The sequence below is a fragment of the Protomyctophum parallelum genome, assembly GCF_964188405.1.
Source record: "Protomyctophum parallelum genome assembly, chromosome: 10".
Lineage (NCBI taxonomy): Eukaryota > Metazoa > Chordata > Actinopteri > Myctophiformes > Myctophidae > Protomyctophum > Protomyctophum parallelum.
The window spans coordinates 15,380,050-15,395,303 of NC_139704.1; the positions used below are offsets into that span (position 1 = coordinate 15,380,050).

Here is a 15,254-nt window from a genome sequence, read left to right on the forward strand (position 1 = left end):
GGGACTGCGACGCTCTATTGCGCAATCAATAGTGGTGAAATATTATCGGTGAAACTTTCAAATTACAATAATGTACCGGTACACAAAGTGCATATGCACAATTGGTGTGTTCCTGTCTGACTTTTCTTTCTTTTTCTTTTTTTTTTCAAACCAGTTGATTTGTCCCCCGGACCTTTCTGCAACATAAGACATTTATATCTGTTCTTGCACAGTTGTGACACTGTCACCAGCCGCAGCCCCACTGTTGCGACTGGTACTGTATGAAAAGCGGTCTTAAGTCATCGTCATAGTCTTTTTAATACAATTCCATTTAGTTGTAGTCACATTTTTGTCTAGTTTTAGTTGACTAAATATCATAGGATTTTGTAGACTAAATCTACAGTTGATTTAGTCGACCAAAATGCATTTTGGCAGGCCTTGATGGCGTGTAGCAACTCATAATGTAATAACTGCTCATAATGCCTGATTTATACTTAAAATAGCCGATCTACAACACACAAACAATCATAAAATGTCTTAGGTCGCATTCACACCAGAATGCTTTACTGCGATTAAAACGAATCCTTCTGCATATTGTCGGAAAGTGCGCTTCGTTTGGCAGGTGAGAAGGCTCAATCGAAGTCTGATGCGGGCGGATAAAGCAATCGCATTCTGGTTCATTAAAAAACGGGGGTTTCGCTTCGCTTCAAAGCGCACCTGACTTCGATTCACTGCAGGTGTGAATGCAATCGCATCAAATAAAGGAAATGAAACGTGAGAAGCATGAGGAGTAAACACAGTTGGAGACGGAAAGGGCATATTTTACACAACGCAAAGATGTGACGTTACCGTGGATAGATGTGGTTGAATGAGGGTAAATGTCAGATAATTCATTTTGCGCTCCCTTCTCCGCTATGCCTCCGCAATGTACCCAAATGAACTGTGTGTATGCGTGTGCATGTATGCGTGTGCATGTATGCGTGTGCATGCATGTGTGCGCGGAAAAAGGTAGTCGATGAACATGTTTAGTCAACGAAATGAACAGTGAACACTGATGAAAAAGAAGATCGTTCATTTGCTGACTTCCACCTCTCTTGTCTTACAGGACAGCTGACTTGGTCACGGTGGTGAGGGCCAGACCCAGACTTCCAAAAGGCCCATGGGGACTCGAACCAAGAAGCTCTCCTCTCTGGGGGAGGTCCTCCGCTGTTTGAAGCCTCCGTTTGGAGACCCGTAGAAGTACACCCCAGCCTCTCTGGAACACATGAACGCAGGCTGCTGTTAGCCACATGCAGGCACTGTGGCTTCACAGAGAGAGGTGTGATCTTATGGAAGGGTCACAGAGATTGAGGAGATAACATGGAAAACGGAAGATGGCCCTGAAGATGGACTGTGTTTTCCATCCTCACCACCTTTGCATTGTCACTGGCCGAGGATAGTAGTCATTGTATAGTAGATTGCCACACTTGTTTTTTTTAAATAAACTGTTCCGGGATATCGGCATTTGTCCAACATTTGCTGAATGGAGGATGTGTGACTGAGGCACTCAACGCGTGCTGCAAGTGAGCTCTGTTTGAATCGTGGAATGTGCATTTGTTGATGTGCTATTGATCATCTTGGAACTTTTTGTTCAAGAGTAACTACCAACTGGGTTGGGTTGTGGTTTAGAATGGAATGACTTTTATGGACACAAGGAATGTTTTAATGGCTCATTTGGTGAAAGAGTATTGATCAAAGGCATGGAAAAAAGATGATGGGATAGGATGTAGACAAAATGACGTACAATGAAAGTGGATGTAAAGGGAAACAAAGAGTAGGGTGTTTGATATTGTGGATGTGGGCACATGGACAGATATGTCCTCAGTCACACAACATAGTAATCTACTAATGATGGCTTACGTAACAGTTTTGTGTCACATAATTTGTCTGATTCCAGGATCCAAGAAAAAAGAAAAGGTACTTTCTGTGATCAACCGCAGGTCATACAGAAGCAGATCTGTTTTTATTTGTCACATCGCAGATTTACAGGTGTTAGCAGAGGTTAGACAAGGTGCAAAAGAGTGGCAATGTGGTAGGTAGGTTGGTCCACATTATCAGAATTGCTAATGGTATGTGCAATAAGGTGCAAAAGGTAGTCACATAATGGCAGGTCCACAAAAGAAGGCAAAATGTCTAATTGTAGAACCAGGAGGAAAAGTAATTATCATAGGGGAACAATCCACATGATGGAGGCAATCGAACATAGGAAAACAGTAGGTCAAAGAAAGTGTTACGTGTGACAGTACCTGATGGTAGCTGAGTGGAAGCTGTTCAGAAAGCTGGTGGTCTTAAGTTGCCTACTTGCCATGCTATAGAAGTCATTCGTTCTAGCATGGAACTTCATTTCGTTGTACACGTGATTTGTACAACCTCTAACACACCAACTATCTTTCTCTCTCACACGTTTTTAACATTTAGCAAACAAGGTCATAATTTGGGTAACGCAACTAGATTTAAGATCAATCGTTACATTGTAATATGTCAACAGGACATTTTATTTAACATTTTAACAAGTAAAAAATGTGAGAGGAAGTTGACTCGCGCAGTTTGGTCAGACAAAATGAGTAAAATACAGCATGAGTTCAGATGCATTTAATTAAGGCATCAATGGCTTTGACTCCCATCACTCCCTGCCACACAATCGCAGCTGGTCTGCCTTGAACTTGCATTTGTAATTTGTTTGTTTACAGAAATCAAAACATGGCAGACCTAATATATCCACAGGCTGGATCTTGCTGTACAGAACAACATGCATTCTTCTGAGTGAAAAAGTGACTATGTATGTATGTACATGTATCGACTGTAGAAATATTGGGAACAGTCTGGTTGTTTTAAACATGTTAAAACTTAATTGCAAGCATGGTCACCTGTTTATTTACTACAGTACAGCTGGACTAATCCCACCAAACCCGTCAAAAGTAGCCATCGTTTGACCTTTCACCTTATATTTTGTACGGTGAGTAGATGACTGACATTAGGCCATCATCACAACTCATTCAGCCTCCTAACCCAGTGGTTCTCAACCTGTGCCACAAGATTTTTAAGACCTTTTTAATACCTAAAAGAAAGAAAGAAAAGAAAGTACAAACTATTAAAACAAGTCACAACATTGGCCAAATTGGCAAATAATAAGATTCAAGAAGAAGAAGAATGATTATAGATAAAGACAATAGATCTACAATCTCACAAAACAAAGTGTAATGCCTCAACTCCTACATTCTAAAGTGCTTGTCGGGGTGGCGGGTCCCCAGTTCAAATATGATTATTTTAGAGCGTCCCCACTGCCAGTTCAATTATGATTATTTTGGGGGGTGATAAGGTTGAGAATCACTGCCCTAATCAACTAGTCAGTAGTCACCAGATAGTCACTGATCCAACTGCTATAGACAATTAGTAATGCTAGAATGGACAATTGCATATAGTTAGCAACATTTAAAACCAGGTGGTTTATTCTGTGATGGTTGCCGGGTGCCATGGAGGAGAAAGTTGGTTGCTATGGATACGATAAATTACGCAAAGAAAGTTGTTTATTTAAATTTGTAAAAATACAATGAACACACACACACACACACACACACACACACACACACACACACACACACACACACACACACACACACACACACACACACACACACACACTCACACTCACACTCACACTCACACTCACACTCACACTCACACACACTCACACTCACACTCACACTCACACACACACACACACAAAGATGTGTCTTCTACTTGGAATCTACTGGATGTCTCAGGTATCAAGCTGAGTTGGATGGGCGTTAAGAAGATTCTGTACTTTGGCCTTTCAGCATATCCTGTTGTACGTTGATCATTTTTAATTGGCTGATTTGACTGTTTATCACAGTGCCAATGGCTATTCTGCCAAACAGCAGAAAGTTACTCGAGTAGTAATTTGTGGTAAGTGACAAAAAATTTAAAATGATTGTTTGCGGTAAATGTCAATGAGTATCCTATACTGATAACACTTGTGCAGTGTTTTGAGGCAATAGTATGGGATTTGAAAAATACCAACATTATAATTTTCCAGTTAAGCCTTCAATTGCTTTCTATGAAAATGTACATGGAACATTGACCCTAAAACTAAAAGAGATTGCAAATGGGCCAAAGTATGTGTGGATAACATGGTGGACTGATGATGATAAGGGATCGGATGCCACTTGATGCCATTGTTGACTTGTGTTAGCTCTGCTCTTCCAAGGGATTTGATGACATCGAATCATACTCTGGTATTCACATTTGATCACATTGTAACATTACATGTATTTCTGTCACATTGATGTTGACTTATGAGTGATCCTATCATCATTATTATTATTTCAAATTAACTGGTCTACTTGAGCAAAAATGTGCTGTTAATTAGCTTCGTTTTTTATTCGTTATACGTGGTATTCTAATTTATGAAAAGCATTTTGTAGCATTGTCTGCTGTGTTGGATGGTCTTTAATTCTTCATGTGAATTGTGAATCATGTTTTTATTTTGGAATTTCACAGTTAGCTCAGCAGATCACACTATTTTGTTTGCAAAATGCTAAAGTAAAGCTATTTTGCATGTCAACTTGTATACAGTGTACTTGTACACTGTCAAATGACAAGAAAGACAGTTGATTTTAAATGTATGCATTATAAGATACATTGAACTAGACAACATCCCACACGTATTTGTGTATATTCTTTGATAAGGGAAATCATTTTCTAAGACTAGTAGTAAAACATGAAGACTTTCATTTTAAAATGAAGTATTTATCATGTCTTTCTTTTTGGCATGTTCTGTGCCAAAAGATTGCTGGCATGAAAGTGAAACTAACTCATGTTTTTAATGTTATTATAGTTGAACTATTAAATGGTAATATGTATGTAGGTCTATATCCGAACTGAAACCTTCCACACTAGACTTTGACAGATGTACAGTTATACAAGTGAGCTGACCGTACTTTATTTATGTTATTACCTATGATAGGTAAACTAAGATATTTTATGTTGACGGGTTATTATTTAAAATCATATGGTGTATTTTTCTAAACGAAGAAGAAAAAAAAACTTTACAAAGTTGTTCATAATCATTCTTTAGAAATAAAGGTCTGTGTTACATATGTATCAGCCATGTAGGGTATTTTCTTTACAGAGTTCTTTTTTAAAAACTGATATTTGTTGTGCTGTACTACTGGTTTAATTAAAGTTTTCTGTCTGCTCCGTGTCATGGTTACATTTTTATTTTGTTCTACTGCAATGTAGAAACACTCGGTTACAAAGTAAACGTCCGGAATTCAAGATTTACTTGAGTAAAAGTATATGGTATTGCCATAACAATGTACTTAACGTACCAACGGTAAAAGTATTCATTGTACAGAATGTTCCATTTCACAAGTTTTCAAAATGCATACAAATCTTTTGAAAATAGCAGATCTACCGTACAAGCCCACAATGCAACATGCTATTTTCAACTAGTGGAGTAAAAAGTACAGTGTTTGCCCCTGAGATGTAATGGAGTAGAAGTACAAATATTGAAATTTGGAAATACTCCAGTAAAGTAAAAGTACCTCAAAACTGTACTTAAAGGGATATTTCACTTTCAAAAACAACTTTTGTTTTTTAAAGTGAAATTGAAAAGTGAAATTGTCTACTCAGGCTTATGTGAACACCCCAAACACTGTTTAAGTTGCTTGATTCAGTATTTAGATTTTTGATATTCATTTTAGCCACCCCTTCCTATACAAACCCATTGTAGCTGTCTGGGGTGTGTTCACATAAGCTTGAGTAGACCAAAAGTTTTTTTGGAAGTGAAATATCCCTTGGGGATCCCCCACTTTGGGAACCACTGACCTACAACACTTGAGTAAATATACTTAGGCCCTATACTTTCCACCATTGGCACAAGCACAACATAATAAAACATTGAGACAGCTACATCCACACTTTTTATTGATTGATTGAATACTTTATTAACAGTTTGCAGAAAAAAAGCACAGAAAAGCAAACAAGGTCTTTGATTGATTGATTGATTGAAATATTTATTAACAGTTTGTAGAATGTACAGTACATTTTAAGCACAAACTCAATACAAAGACTGTTAACTGTGAGTGGACGACCCAATTAAGCATTACACTTGTTTACAACAGGGTCCACATTGTTCAATTCATCAAAACATTTAGAGACATACAAATAGACACTTCTATGTAGCTAAAGAACAGAACAGGAATTCATCATATAGGAAGCAAAAAGGGAAAAGATACATATACAGTGAGGGGAAATGGGGCGGGGGGGGGGGGGATTCAGATTTTACAGAGGCCAGTTTCGAATTGCAGCCATCCGTAGGTGCCCTTTGAGAGCGGTTTTGAAGGGGTCAAGGGATTCACATGTCTTAATGACTGTTGGTAGGGCGTTCCACATTTTGGTGGCATAGGAGCGAAAATAATTTAGTCCCTTGTTTGTGCCGAATCTGGGTTGTACATGGTTTGTTGCACTCCCTCTGGTGTTGTGGGTGTGGACTTCGTTTACATTAAGGAAGTATTTAGACAGGTACATGGGTATCTTGGTGGTGTATCGAATCTTGTGGACCAGACCCATTGCAAGATGCTGTACTCTGTCGTCGACCCTAAGCCATCCCAGCCTGTCAAAGTGGGCAGGGGTGAGGTGGGTTCGGGGGGTGAGGCCAAGTAGGAGCCTGACCAGTTTGTTTTGGGAGGTCTGGAGCCTTGTTTTAAGGGCCTTTGAGGTGCTGTGGTACCAAGAGGTGGATGCATAGTCAAAGAAACCTTGTACGAGGGCTCCTGTTAAGGTCTTCAAGGTGTTTTTGCTGACCAGTGAGGAGATCCTGTAAAGGAATCTTGTTCTTTGATTGACTTTTTTGATTACGTTGGTGGCCATTTTATCACCGGAAAGATTGGCCTCCAGGATGGAACCTAGGTAGGTAATTTGATCTTTTCGTGTGATAATATTGTCACCCACTCTAACCAAGAAGCCATCTGCCTTGCTGAGATTACTATTTGATCCGAAGAGGATGGATTCAGTTTTTCCCAGGTGTAAGGATAGTTTGTTATCAGCGAGCCAGGTGCAGATTCTACCAAGTTCAGAGCTGAGGGTCTTTTCAACCTGCAGTTTGTTCCTGTCCGAGACCAGCAGTGCTGAGTCATCTGCGAACAGGAACAAGTTGCAGTCACAAGCTGAAGTCATGTCGTTAACATATATTAGGAACAGTAAAGGCCCTAGTATGCTTCCTTGTGGGACGCCACAGCTCACTGGGAGGGGAGGGGACAGTGTTCCGTTCACCTCCACCATCTGTTCTCTCCCCTCCAGGTAGGATTGCATCCAGCTCACTGATGTGCTATCAAAACCAATAGCTTTAAGCTTGTTAACCAGTATGGAGTGGTTCACGGTGTCAAAAGCTTTTTGGAGGTCCAGCATGACCATGCCGCAGTATTTTCCAGCGTCCACCTCGTGTTTGATGTGGTCGCTCAAATAGAGGAGGCATGTGCCAGTGGAGTGGGATGTTCTGAAACCAGATTGGAACTCGTACAGCAATTTATTAGTGGCAAGATACTTTTCAACCTGTTCATAGACTATTTTTTCCATCACTTTCGAGATGGAGCTTAGAATAGAAATAGGGCGGTAGTTGCCGGGTTCTAATTTACTCCCTTTTTTGTACAAGGGGGTTACTTTGGCCAGTTTAAAATCTTGGGGGACCTGTCCCTGTTTGATGGAGAGGTTAACTATGTGGGTGATGACTGGAGCTATGGAAAAGGCTGAGTCTCTGAGAAATTTGGAGGGGATATTGTCATGGCCAGTGGCCTTGTGGGGTTGGAGGGCACTCAGTTTTTTAAGTACCTCCTCGGTCTAAAGAGTATATATGAAGATCACGACACTGACCTCATCAAACCCATCCAGGGTTTGATGAGCCATACATGGAGAAGACTGGATCATCACCTAGATCAATCTGCATATTGAGCCTGCCTGGCCTTACTAATTTGCACACATTATTCGCCCTACCGGTCCGAAAATGTTTTTTTTTAAACGTCCATATATGGGCATTCCCAGACCTGTAGGCCTAGTTTCAAAAGGCGAGGTCGGTTGCTTCTCGCCCTCAGCCTCATATCAGGGCAACTGGTGTTAAAATGTGTGTGTGTGTGTGTGTGTGTGTTATTTGCACACACACACACACACACGCACACACGCACACACACACACACACACACACACACACACACACTCGCACGCACGCACGCACACACACACACACACACACACACACACACACACACACACACACACACACACACACACACACACACACACACACACGCACACACACACACACACACACACACACACACACACACACACACACACTGCCGAACGTTACCATCTAGTGGTGATACAAAGAATTTACAGTATTTCACAGCCATCATGAATATTTTATAATGATTATGTTCATGTTTATTAATTTATATTGTTTGTATACAGAACATTTGGTATAAATATTACCGTACTGCGTGATGAATGATTCCTGCAGGAATCAGACTATAGCGCTTTCAAAGATTGAATAGGCATAATTTCGGGCACCCCACGCACCGCCGTCAAGTAAAAAAAAAAGAAAACACACACAGTGAGGACCCCAGCTGCATGCCAGCCAAGCAGCAGTGATCTCTCAGCTGAGTAGAAATTATTAAAACCTCTACTGTTTACACATAAAATCACTAATTCCAAGCTTTAAATCGAGCGGGTTGATCCTTGGAATGGAGAATGAGTCTGACATCCTTGTCTCCCTTGAAGATCTAGGGTGAGTATGTGTCTGTGGGTGACGTGAACGTTTGGCAGGCAGATTGTGCCGGGTATGAAATCCAGATCAGGTCGGCTAACATAACCTCTTACCATCTGAATTTCGGAAACAATATTTAAACAACACAACGTAAAGCGGCATTGCATGAGCCGGGTGGAAAGTATAAACTTTACTCAACTGCAGTTAACAGTCTCTTAGTTTTGTATGGCTTATTTATGACGTTTGCCATGATGTATGTACGTGGCCAGGCTGTCGGCTAGCCACCAATATTACTGAACACGTCATGGTCCATTATTAATGTTGAGTGATGGGAATGAATAGCACGCTGAAGTCAATGCTTGTAGAAACACTATGCAGTGAAACAAGTTTGTTAGGTGGCTGAGTGACATTTAAGCCTACTTGGCAAACAAAGCAAATTGGAACCTTAGGTTTCACTTCTGAGTATGTTGTAAGTCACTACCTAAGTCACTATACCTACCTACACATATCTGACCTCACCTTACTTAATCATTGCTGCCATGCTCTAGTGATAAGGGTACCACATGGCACGGTAAAGGAGAAAATGATTGGCTCGGCTTCACTCCTCTTGCCATCTGAATGGACGGGCTAAATATAACTTTCCAAATGTGGTCATTTTATTTGTTCATGTTCTGTTGAAGGTACCAAGGCCCTCTTCTGGAAGATGGTGCACTGGAGGGCGCTGTGAATGGTGGAGCAGCTTCACCTGAGTTTACTAAGCTTGTCGCGTGGTTGGTGTCTGAACTCAGACTCTACTGCAAGCTTGAGGAGAATGTCCATGCCACAAACTGTAAGTTGCTTCCATCACATTATAATATATTTTGCTTATTGGTTTTTCTTTGACTGGAATTGAAATGTACTGAATTGACAAAGAAGAACATTTCAAAATTGTGTGCGTTTACTTTGGTCTGTCTTATCCATCTATCACAGGTCCCAGTGAGGCAGATAGTTTTCAGTTGGAGATGAGTGGTCTGTTGACAGAGCTGGCATGTCCTTACACTGTCCTCAGCACTGGAGACGTCACCCAGAGGCTACTCAACAGGACCAACTGCTTGCTACTCCTCAGTATGACCACAACAGACAACACTGCATGCCGGATCAATTACCGTAGCTGTTATTAAAATGGAAATATTCTTTATTTTATAGTTTGGTGTGGGCATCACACAGATTGTTGTTCAGTGGGGATCAGAATTATTATTGCAAAAAAAACTTTTTTTTTAAATTGCAGCCTTTCTGGTGTCTGAACTGGAGGCATCAAGGATGATCCTGGTCAACAAGCCACAGAAGAAGGCCCTGGAGTCTGGGGGTACTCCAGTTTTCGTTGAGCTCAAAGGCATCTGCTTGGCCCTGGGCATGTCCAAGCCTCCAGCCAACATCACCATGTTCCAGTTCTTTAGTGGGATTGAGAAGAAAGTGAGCTGGTTCTGTTGTGTAAAGATCAATTGTTTGACAATTTCACCTGTGTGTACTATATTTGGCAATATTTTCCATGATATGTTTTTCTCTAGCTGAAAGAAGCCATGACAAGAGTGCCACCGGCCCATGTTGGAGAACCTCTGATGAAAAAGGCACTTGGACCTGTGCACTTTGTAAGTAATCAATCTGATGTAGAGCTCTTCAGACTTTCAGCTTTTATTTTTAATCCATATGAAAATGTTTGTCACTAATTTTGGAACGCAAGTTCAATGAAACCTGAACATGAAACCGAGATACTCTGCAACTGAGTTTGACTGATTACTCTACATTTTGAGTGTTTTAGGCCAAACGCACATTTTTTTGTGTGTTTGGGCCTTTCAGACGCATACAAACGGCGTTTTCGGCCACTCTTAACGGAGGTTTTTGGAAACTGATAAATAAGTGAAGATTTCCGAATCAGTGGATCTGTGTAGCCATGCAAAACGGAGCTTTTGCGAAATGATGACGTCACCGCTCATTTGCGCATGTCATTTTGACTACCGGTATAATATAGGTGAGAAATGCAGCTTGCGCCTGGAAACTACACAGATATTGATATGTATCCGATTGTTCATGTTTTTATATCGCTGTGTTAATAAGTAACTTATCATTGCATCAACTGCACCACGTCACCAGTGAAAGGCTCATGCATGCTGCAATCGATTTAAATAATATCAGCCTACTAGTCCAGTCCGCGGTGGCCACCAGAGGAATTGTATTGGTGCGGAGGGCGAAGCTTGAATGATAGGTTAATTGCGGACCACAACAGAGAAACTGTGGATATTATTAACATGCGCATGGCACATCTCTCCTGTTTAGGTAATAAAGGGCGCACCCTTGACTGCATGCATTCCGTTCAGTCACTGTGCCTGCCGAGACCATGTGTGCTCGTGAACACTGTTCCTGAATATGTCCTTTATTAGCCTACAACATTACAACGTGACATTTATTATACACCTCGAAAATAGCCACTCTACAAGCTCACAACTGGTTGCGGACGCGACACTTCTATAGGTCTGACTTAGCTCTGGTCCATAGCCTAATGCACTTTATTGCCATTGAAGTGCATTAGGCTATGGATCAGAGCTAGGTTTGACTATTATTTTCTGTGCAGTACTTGCCAGAGCAATGATATAAAAGTGTCTATCATTGGGTGTATGAATCATATTTTTTAATTATATGGAGAGAGATGATCGAGTGTCAGGATTTGGAGATTTACGCACATAGCGTGACATGCTGACAGACAATGCAAGAAGCATGTTCCACTTCCACTCACAATTTAGGTGGCTGTTAAAATGTGGTACTTATTCCTTCATTAAACTAAAAAATACATCGTATGGACAAAATGTATAGTTTGGCTCCTACAATACCCCTCACTCAGGCGACCCAGCCGTGGTTGATCAAATCCCGATTTAAATCCCAGTAGCTACCCTCAGTCCATCAGGGAATGAGCAAGGCCACACAATCCGTTGCTCCAGAACTACTCTGCCGGGACTGGGAGAACCAAATTCTGGCGTGTGGAAAGACTAGGCTCTGTGGGTTGACTCCTGTCCGGGCCCCTCATACGTCTCACCAGGTCCACTCCTGCTCTCACCAGGCCCAGGACCTGTGCGTTGCACCAGACTCCCAGCACCAGGCACTTCATTCAGGAGTGGTGGATTATAATGGCCCTCCTAAAGGCCTCACCGAAAAAATATGATGGGCCTATTTATTTGGCACCTCATATGTAAATCAAATATAATATAGCCTACAATTTAAACCTGCTACTGCAGTGATTTTCTGCTGTGTTTAAAAAGATCCATCCATCCATCCGTAGCAGGTTTACAGTTCCGTAAGCAGAAGATATGTGACCGTGGTAACTTTCCCTGCAGCAAATGGAACAGAACTGATGACATTGTCAGCCTTCCATGCTCTAGTCTATTGTAAACAAAGCCTTATTTGCACTGACTTGTACTACAGTATGTGGAAAGCAGTGTTGGGTAACGTTACTTTTAAAACTAACTTGTTACAGGATTACTGCCATTAAATAACCTTTTCGTTACCAACGATTAAAACTCCTTTGTGAGGAATGACATGCAATATCCCCTTTACAGCTCATTACGATTATGTTTGATTAATATAAAATCAATAGTGCACCATACCACAGTGGCCACCAGTGTTGTGGAGTTGTGCTGGGCTTTACCAAGGCTTTACCACAACTGTACTAAAGGATAGCCTGGCCTATGTCTTCTCTCAATCTCTGCCACAAATGCATGTAATACAAAACCAAACCAAACTACTGTCAGCCATGTCACACCAAAAGTGGTGACCTATTGAATAGAATGATTACGCAATCAACAGACTCCTGGAAATAGCAAGACATTGGTTACAGAGTTTTGTGTAAAAATCTCATTAATGTTTTGGTGCAAATGTGTTTTTCCTTTTCCTTTGTGACAACAGAAGGGACCGTGAAATAAAAGTAATTAAGTAACACTATTATTTTGGGAAAAGTAGTGGTAGTAGTGGAAAAATGTGGTTACTCCGCTACTCTAATAGATAATCCGGTTACAATAACAGCTTGTAGTGCCTTACCCCTAACACTGGTGGAGATTGAGAGCCGCATGTAATTGATTAATTATCCCCTGACCTTTGCAAAAAAAATTTGCTTGATTTATGTAATTACATCAAAGATCTTTTTTTTGTTACCTTACTAGGAAAAAATTGAAGCTATCAACCAAGCACTTGTGAATGAATATGAAGTCAGACGGAAGATGCTGTTGAAACGTCTAGATGTGACAGTTCAGTCCTTCGGTTGGTCTGACAGAGCCAAGGTATGCAAAACATTTTATTTCAGTTGGCTATATGACTATTATTCATATCACTTAGTAAGATGTGGACAAAATACTTTACAGGTATGTATTGTTATCCACTCTTGTCTCTTCTGTTTTATCAGAAACATGCTGAAAAAATGTCAAAAATCTACCACCCTTTGCGTGCTGCCCTTGGAACAAAAAGTAAGATCTCTGTCGCCCACCTTTTTGCTGCAAGAGATGACCTCTCCAAGATTCTACGCACAAGCAGCGGCAGGATGAGAGAGAGAACTGCTTGTGCCATCAACAAGGTGCACAGCACATTTGTTCAGTCAACTTGAAACAGATATATTTTTGAAACAAATTAGATTTTATCCATGGACTGCAGATAAAAAGATGCTTAAATTTCAAGATGTAAGCATTTTTCAATCTTTGTTTTTCGTAGGTGCTGATGGGCCGCGTACCAGACAGGGGTGGACGACCCTGCGAGATCGAGGCCCCTCCTCCAGAGATGCCATCATGGCAGAAGCGGTCGGACGGTCCTACAGGTGGAGGGAGCTATGGCGGGGGTGGACGTGGAGGAGGAGGAGGAGGCGGTCGGGGGGGCTACGATCAGTACTCCCAGGGTGGCCGTGGAGGCTATGAGAGAGGAGGAGGGGGAGGCTATGGAGATAGAGGTAGAGGAGGAGATAGAGGAGGAGGAGGAGGAGGTGGTGGAGGAGGAGGAGGAGGAGGTGGTAGAGGGGGTAAGGTGCAGGGAGGCTGGTCAGATGGAGGAGGAGGAGGGAGGGGTGGCGGCGGCGGCCACTACCAAGATGGAGGAGGGCATCAGGGGGGAGGGGGAAGAGGAGGCTATGGAGGAGGCGGGGGCTACCAAGGAGGCTTCCAGGAACCTAGCTACGCTGGAGGAGGACACCAAGGAGGAGGTGGTGGTGGTGGTGGTCACCATGACAATTACCACCAAGACGGGGGTCGGTATCAGGATAGGGGTGGTGGTGGCCGAGGTGGTCGTGGGGGAGGGGGAAGGGGAAGAGGCCGAGGAGGTGGTGGAGGTGGTGGTGGAGGTGGACAAGGTGGAGGCTGGGGAGGGAGAGGGGGTCAGAATTTGAACCAAGGCGGACAGTTTGAACAGTACTTCCAACAAGGTGGGCAGCAGTACAATCAGGCAGGCTTTGGTCAGGGGAGAAATTACACTAGTTGAAGACAACATGTAAGGCATTACAGCAGTGTTCACAGCCGCAAAGGGTTACCATTGAGATGTGATTGATTTGGAATTCAACACCTCATTTAAATGTGAAAGAAAATCTATAGTATGGATAAACAAAAAAGTTTTCAAAAAAAAGGGGCGGGCAGGGGTGGCTGCTTACATGCATGCTAACCATGTACTACAATACAATACACAAAAGACTGTTCTAATGTGGTCTGGATCCAGGAAATGCATCACATACCCAGGTTTTCTAATTCATGTACGCTGCGTTCTGCTATCTTGACATGAAAAACATTTGACTGCCACAACAAACGGTTAGCTGGGGCAGTGGGGCAGCATTGTGAACTCTGCTGTCTTGGCTTCATTTTGACAACAAATTAGCCTTATCTTGGAGATTATTTGAAGGAGAAAAGTCCTGACATTTCAGTGTTCCTGCACCTAATGTATAACTGACATAAAATGTAGACCTCATCTGTCGATTTATTGCAGTCCATACTATAATTTTATTGGATTTGATGAATACTTGAAAAGAATACAGCTTTATGTCTTGAGTCCCTTTGTTAAAAAGTTTACAATGGCTCACATCATGGGTCAAATCAGAGGCCTGTTATTTTTTTTCCCCACTTTTTCAGTTTGACTGGGATCTCTTCTGTTACTTATTTAAACAATGCCATCTTTTGCTGCTCATGGAGAACTGTGTACTTAATAGTTATTTGGATGTTAGAAAGACTGTTTGGGTGTGTGAATGAAATGAGATGAGCAATAAACTTTAAATGATGCAACACTGGTCAAAATCTATTTAAATGTATTTCTAATTGTAATTTAGAAACAATCGTTTTTGTGCTGCCAGAGCATAACGTGTATTAATTAGACAATGATATGCACAAGTGCTCTCAATAGCAAAAATACATACATGGTACACTGTCAGGAGGGCAGCAGTGGTTCTCAAAGTGGGGATCAGAGA

General features: G+C 41.7%; 2 protein-coding genes across 3 annotated transcripts in view; both read left to right on the forward strand.

Annotated features, from left to right (window-relative positions):
• Positions 1-5,235, forward strand: part of rasgrp3 (RAS guanyl releasing protein 3 (calcium and DAG-regulated)) — a 46,527-nt gene extending 41,292 nt beyond the window's left edge. For both annotated transcript variants that reach the window (XM_083774588.1, XM_083774589.1), the window contains exon 17: positions 1,085-5,235. In XM_083774588.1, coding sequence (XP_083630714.1) covers positions 1,085-1,093 — 9 coding nt within the window. In that variant the 3' untranslated portion in view covers positions 1,094-5,235. The remainder of the gene's footprint in view (positions 1-1,084) is intronic.
• A 3,426-nt stretch (positions 5,236-8,661) lies between these two features.
• On the forward strand, positions 8,662-15,064 carry fam98a (family with sequence similarity 98 member A). Its single transcript, XM_083775264.1, has 8 exons — positions 8,662-8,821; positions 9,481-9,629; positions 9,770-9,904; positions 10,068-10,252; positions 10,348-10,428; positions 12,988-13,104; positions 13,227-13,394; positions 13,529-15,064. The coding sequence occupies exons 1-8, from the start codon at positions 8,778-8,780 to the stop codon at positions 14,282-14,284; spliced, it is 1,635 nt and encodes a 544-aa protein (XP_083631390.1). The 5' UTR covers positions 8,662-8,777; the 3' UTR covers positions 14,285-15,064.
• Positions 15,065-15,254: the final 190 nt, after the last annotated feature.

Bases quoted from the DNA above. Each gene is read 5' to 3' on its own strand.
- fam98a (XM_083775264.1), top strand. From the start codon at position 8,778: ATGGAGAATGAGTCTGACATCCTTGTCTCCCTTGAAGATCTAGG. The intron at 8,822-9,480 runs GTGAGTATGTGT...GTTCTGTTGAAG, and splicing joins GTCTCCCTTGAAGATCTAGG to GTACCAAGGCCCTCTTCTGG. The intron at 9,905-10,067 runs GTATGACCACAA...TTTAAATTGCAG, and splicing joins CAACTGCTTGCTACTCCTCA to CCTTTCTGGTGTCTGAACTG.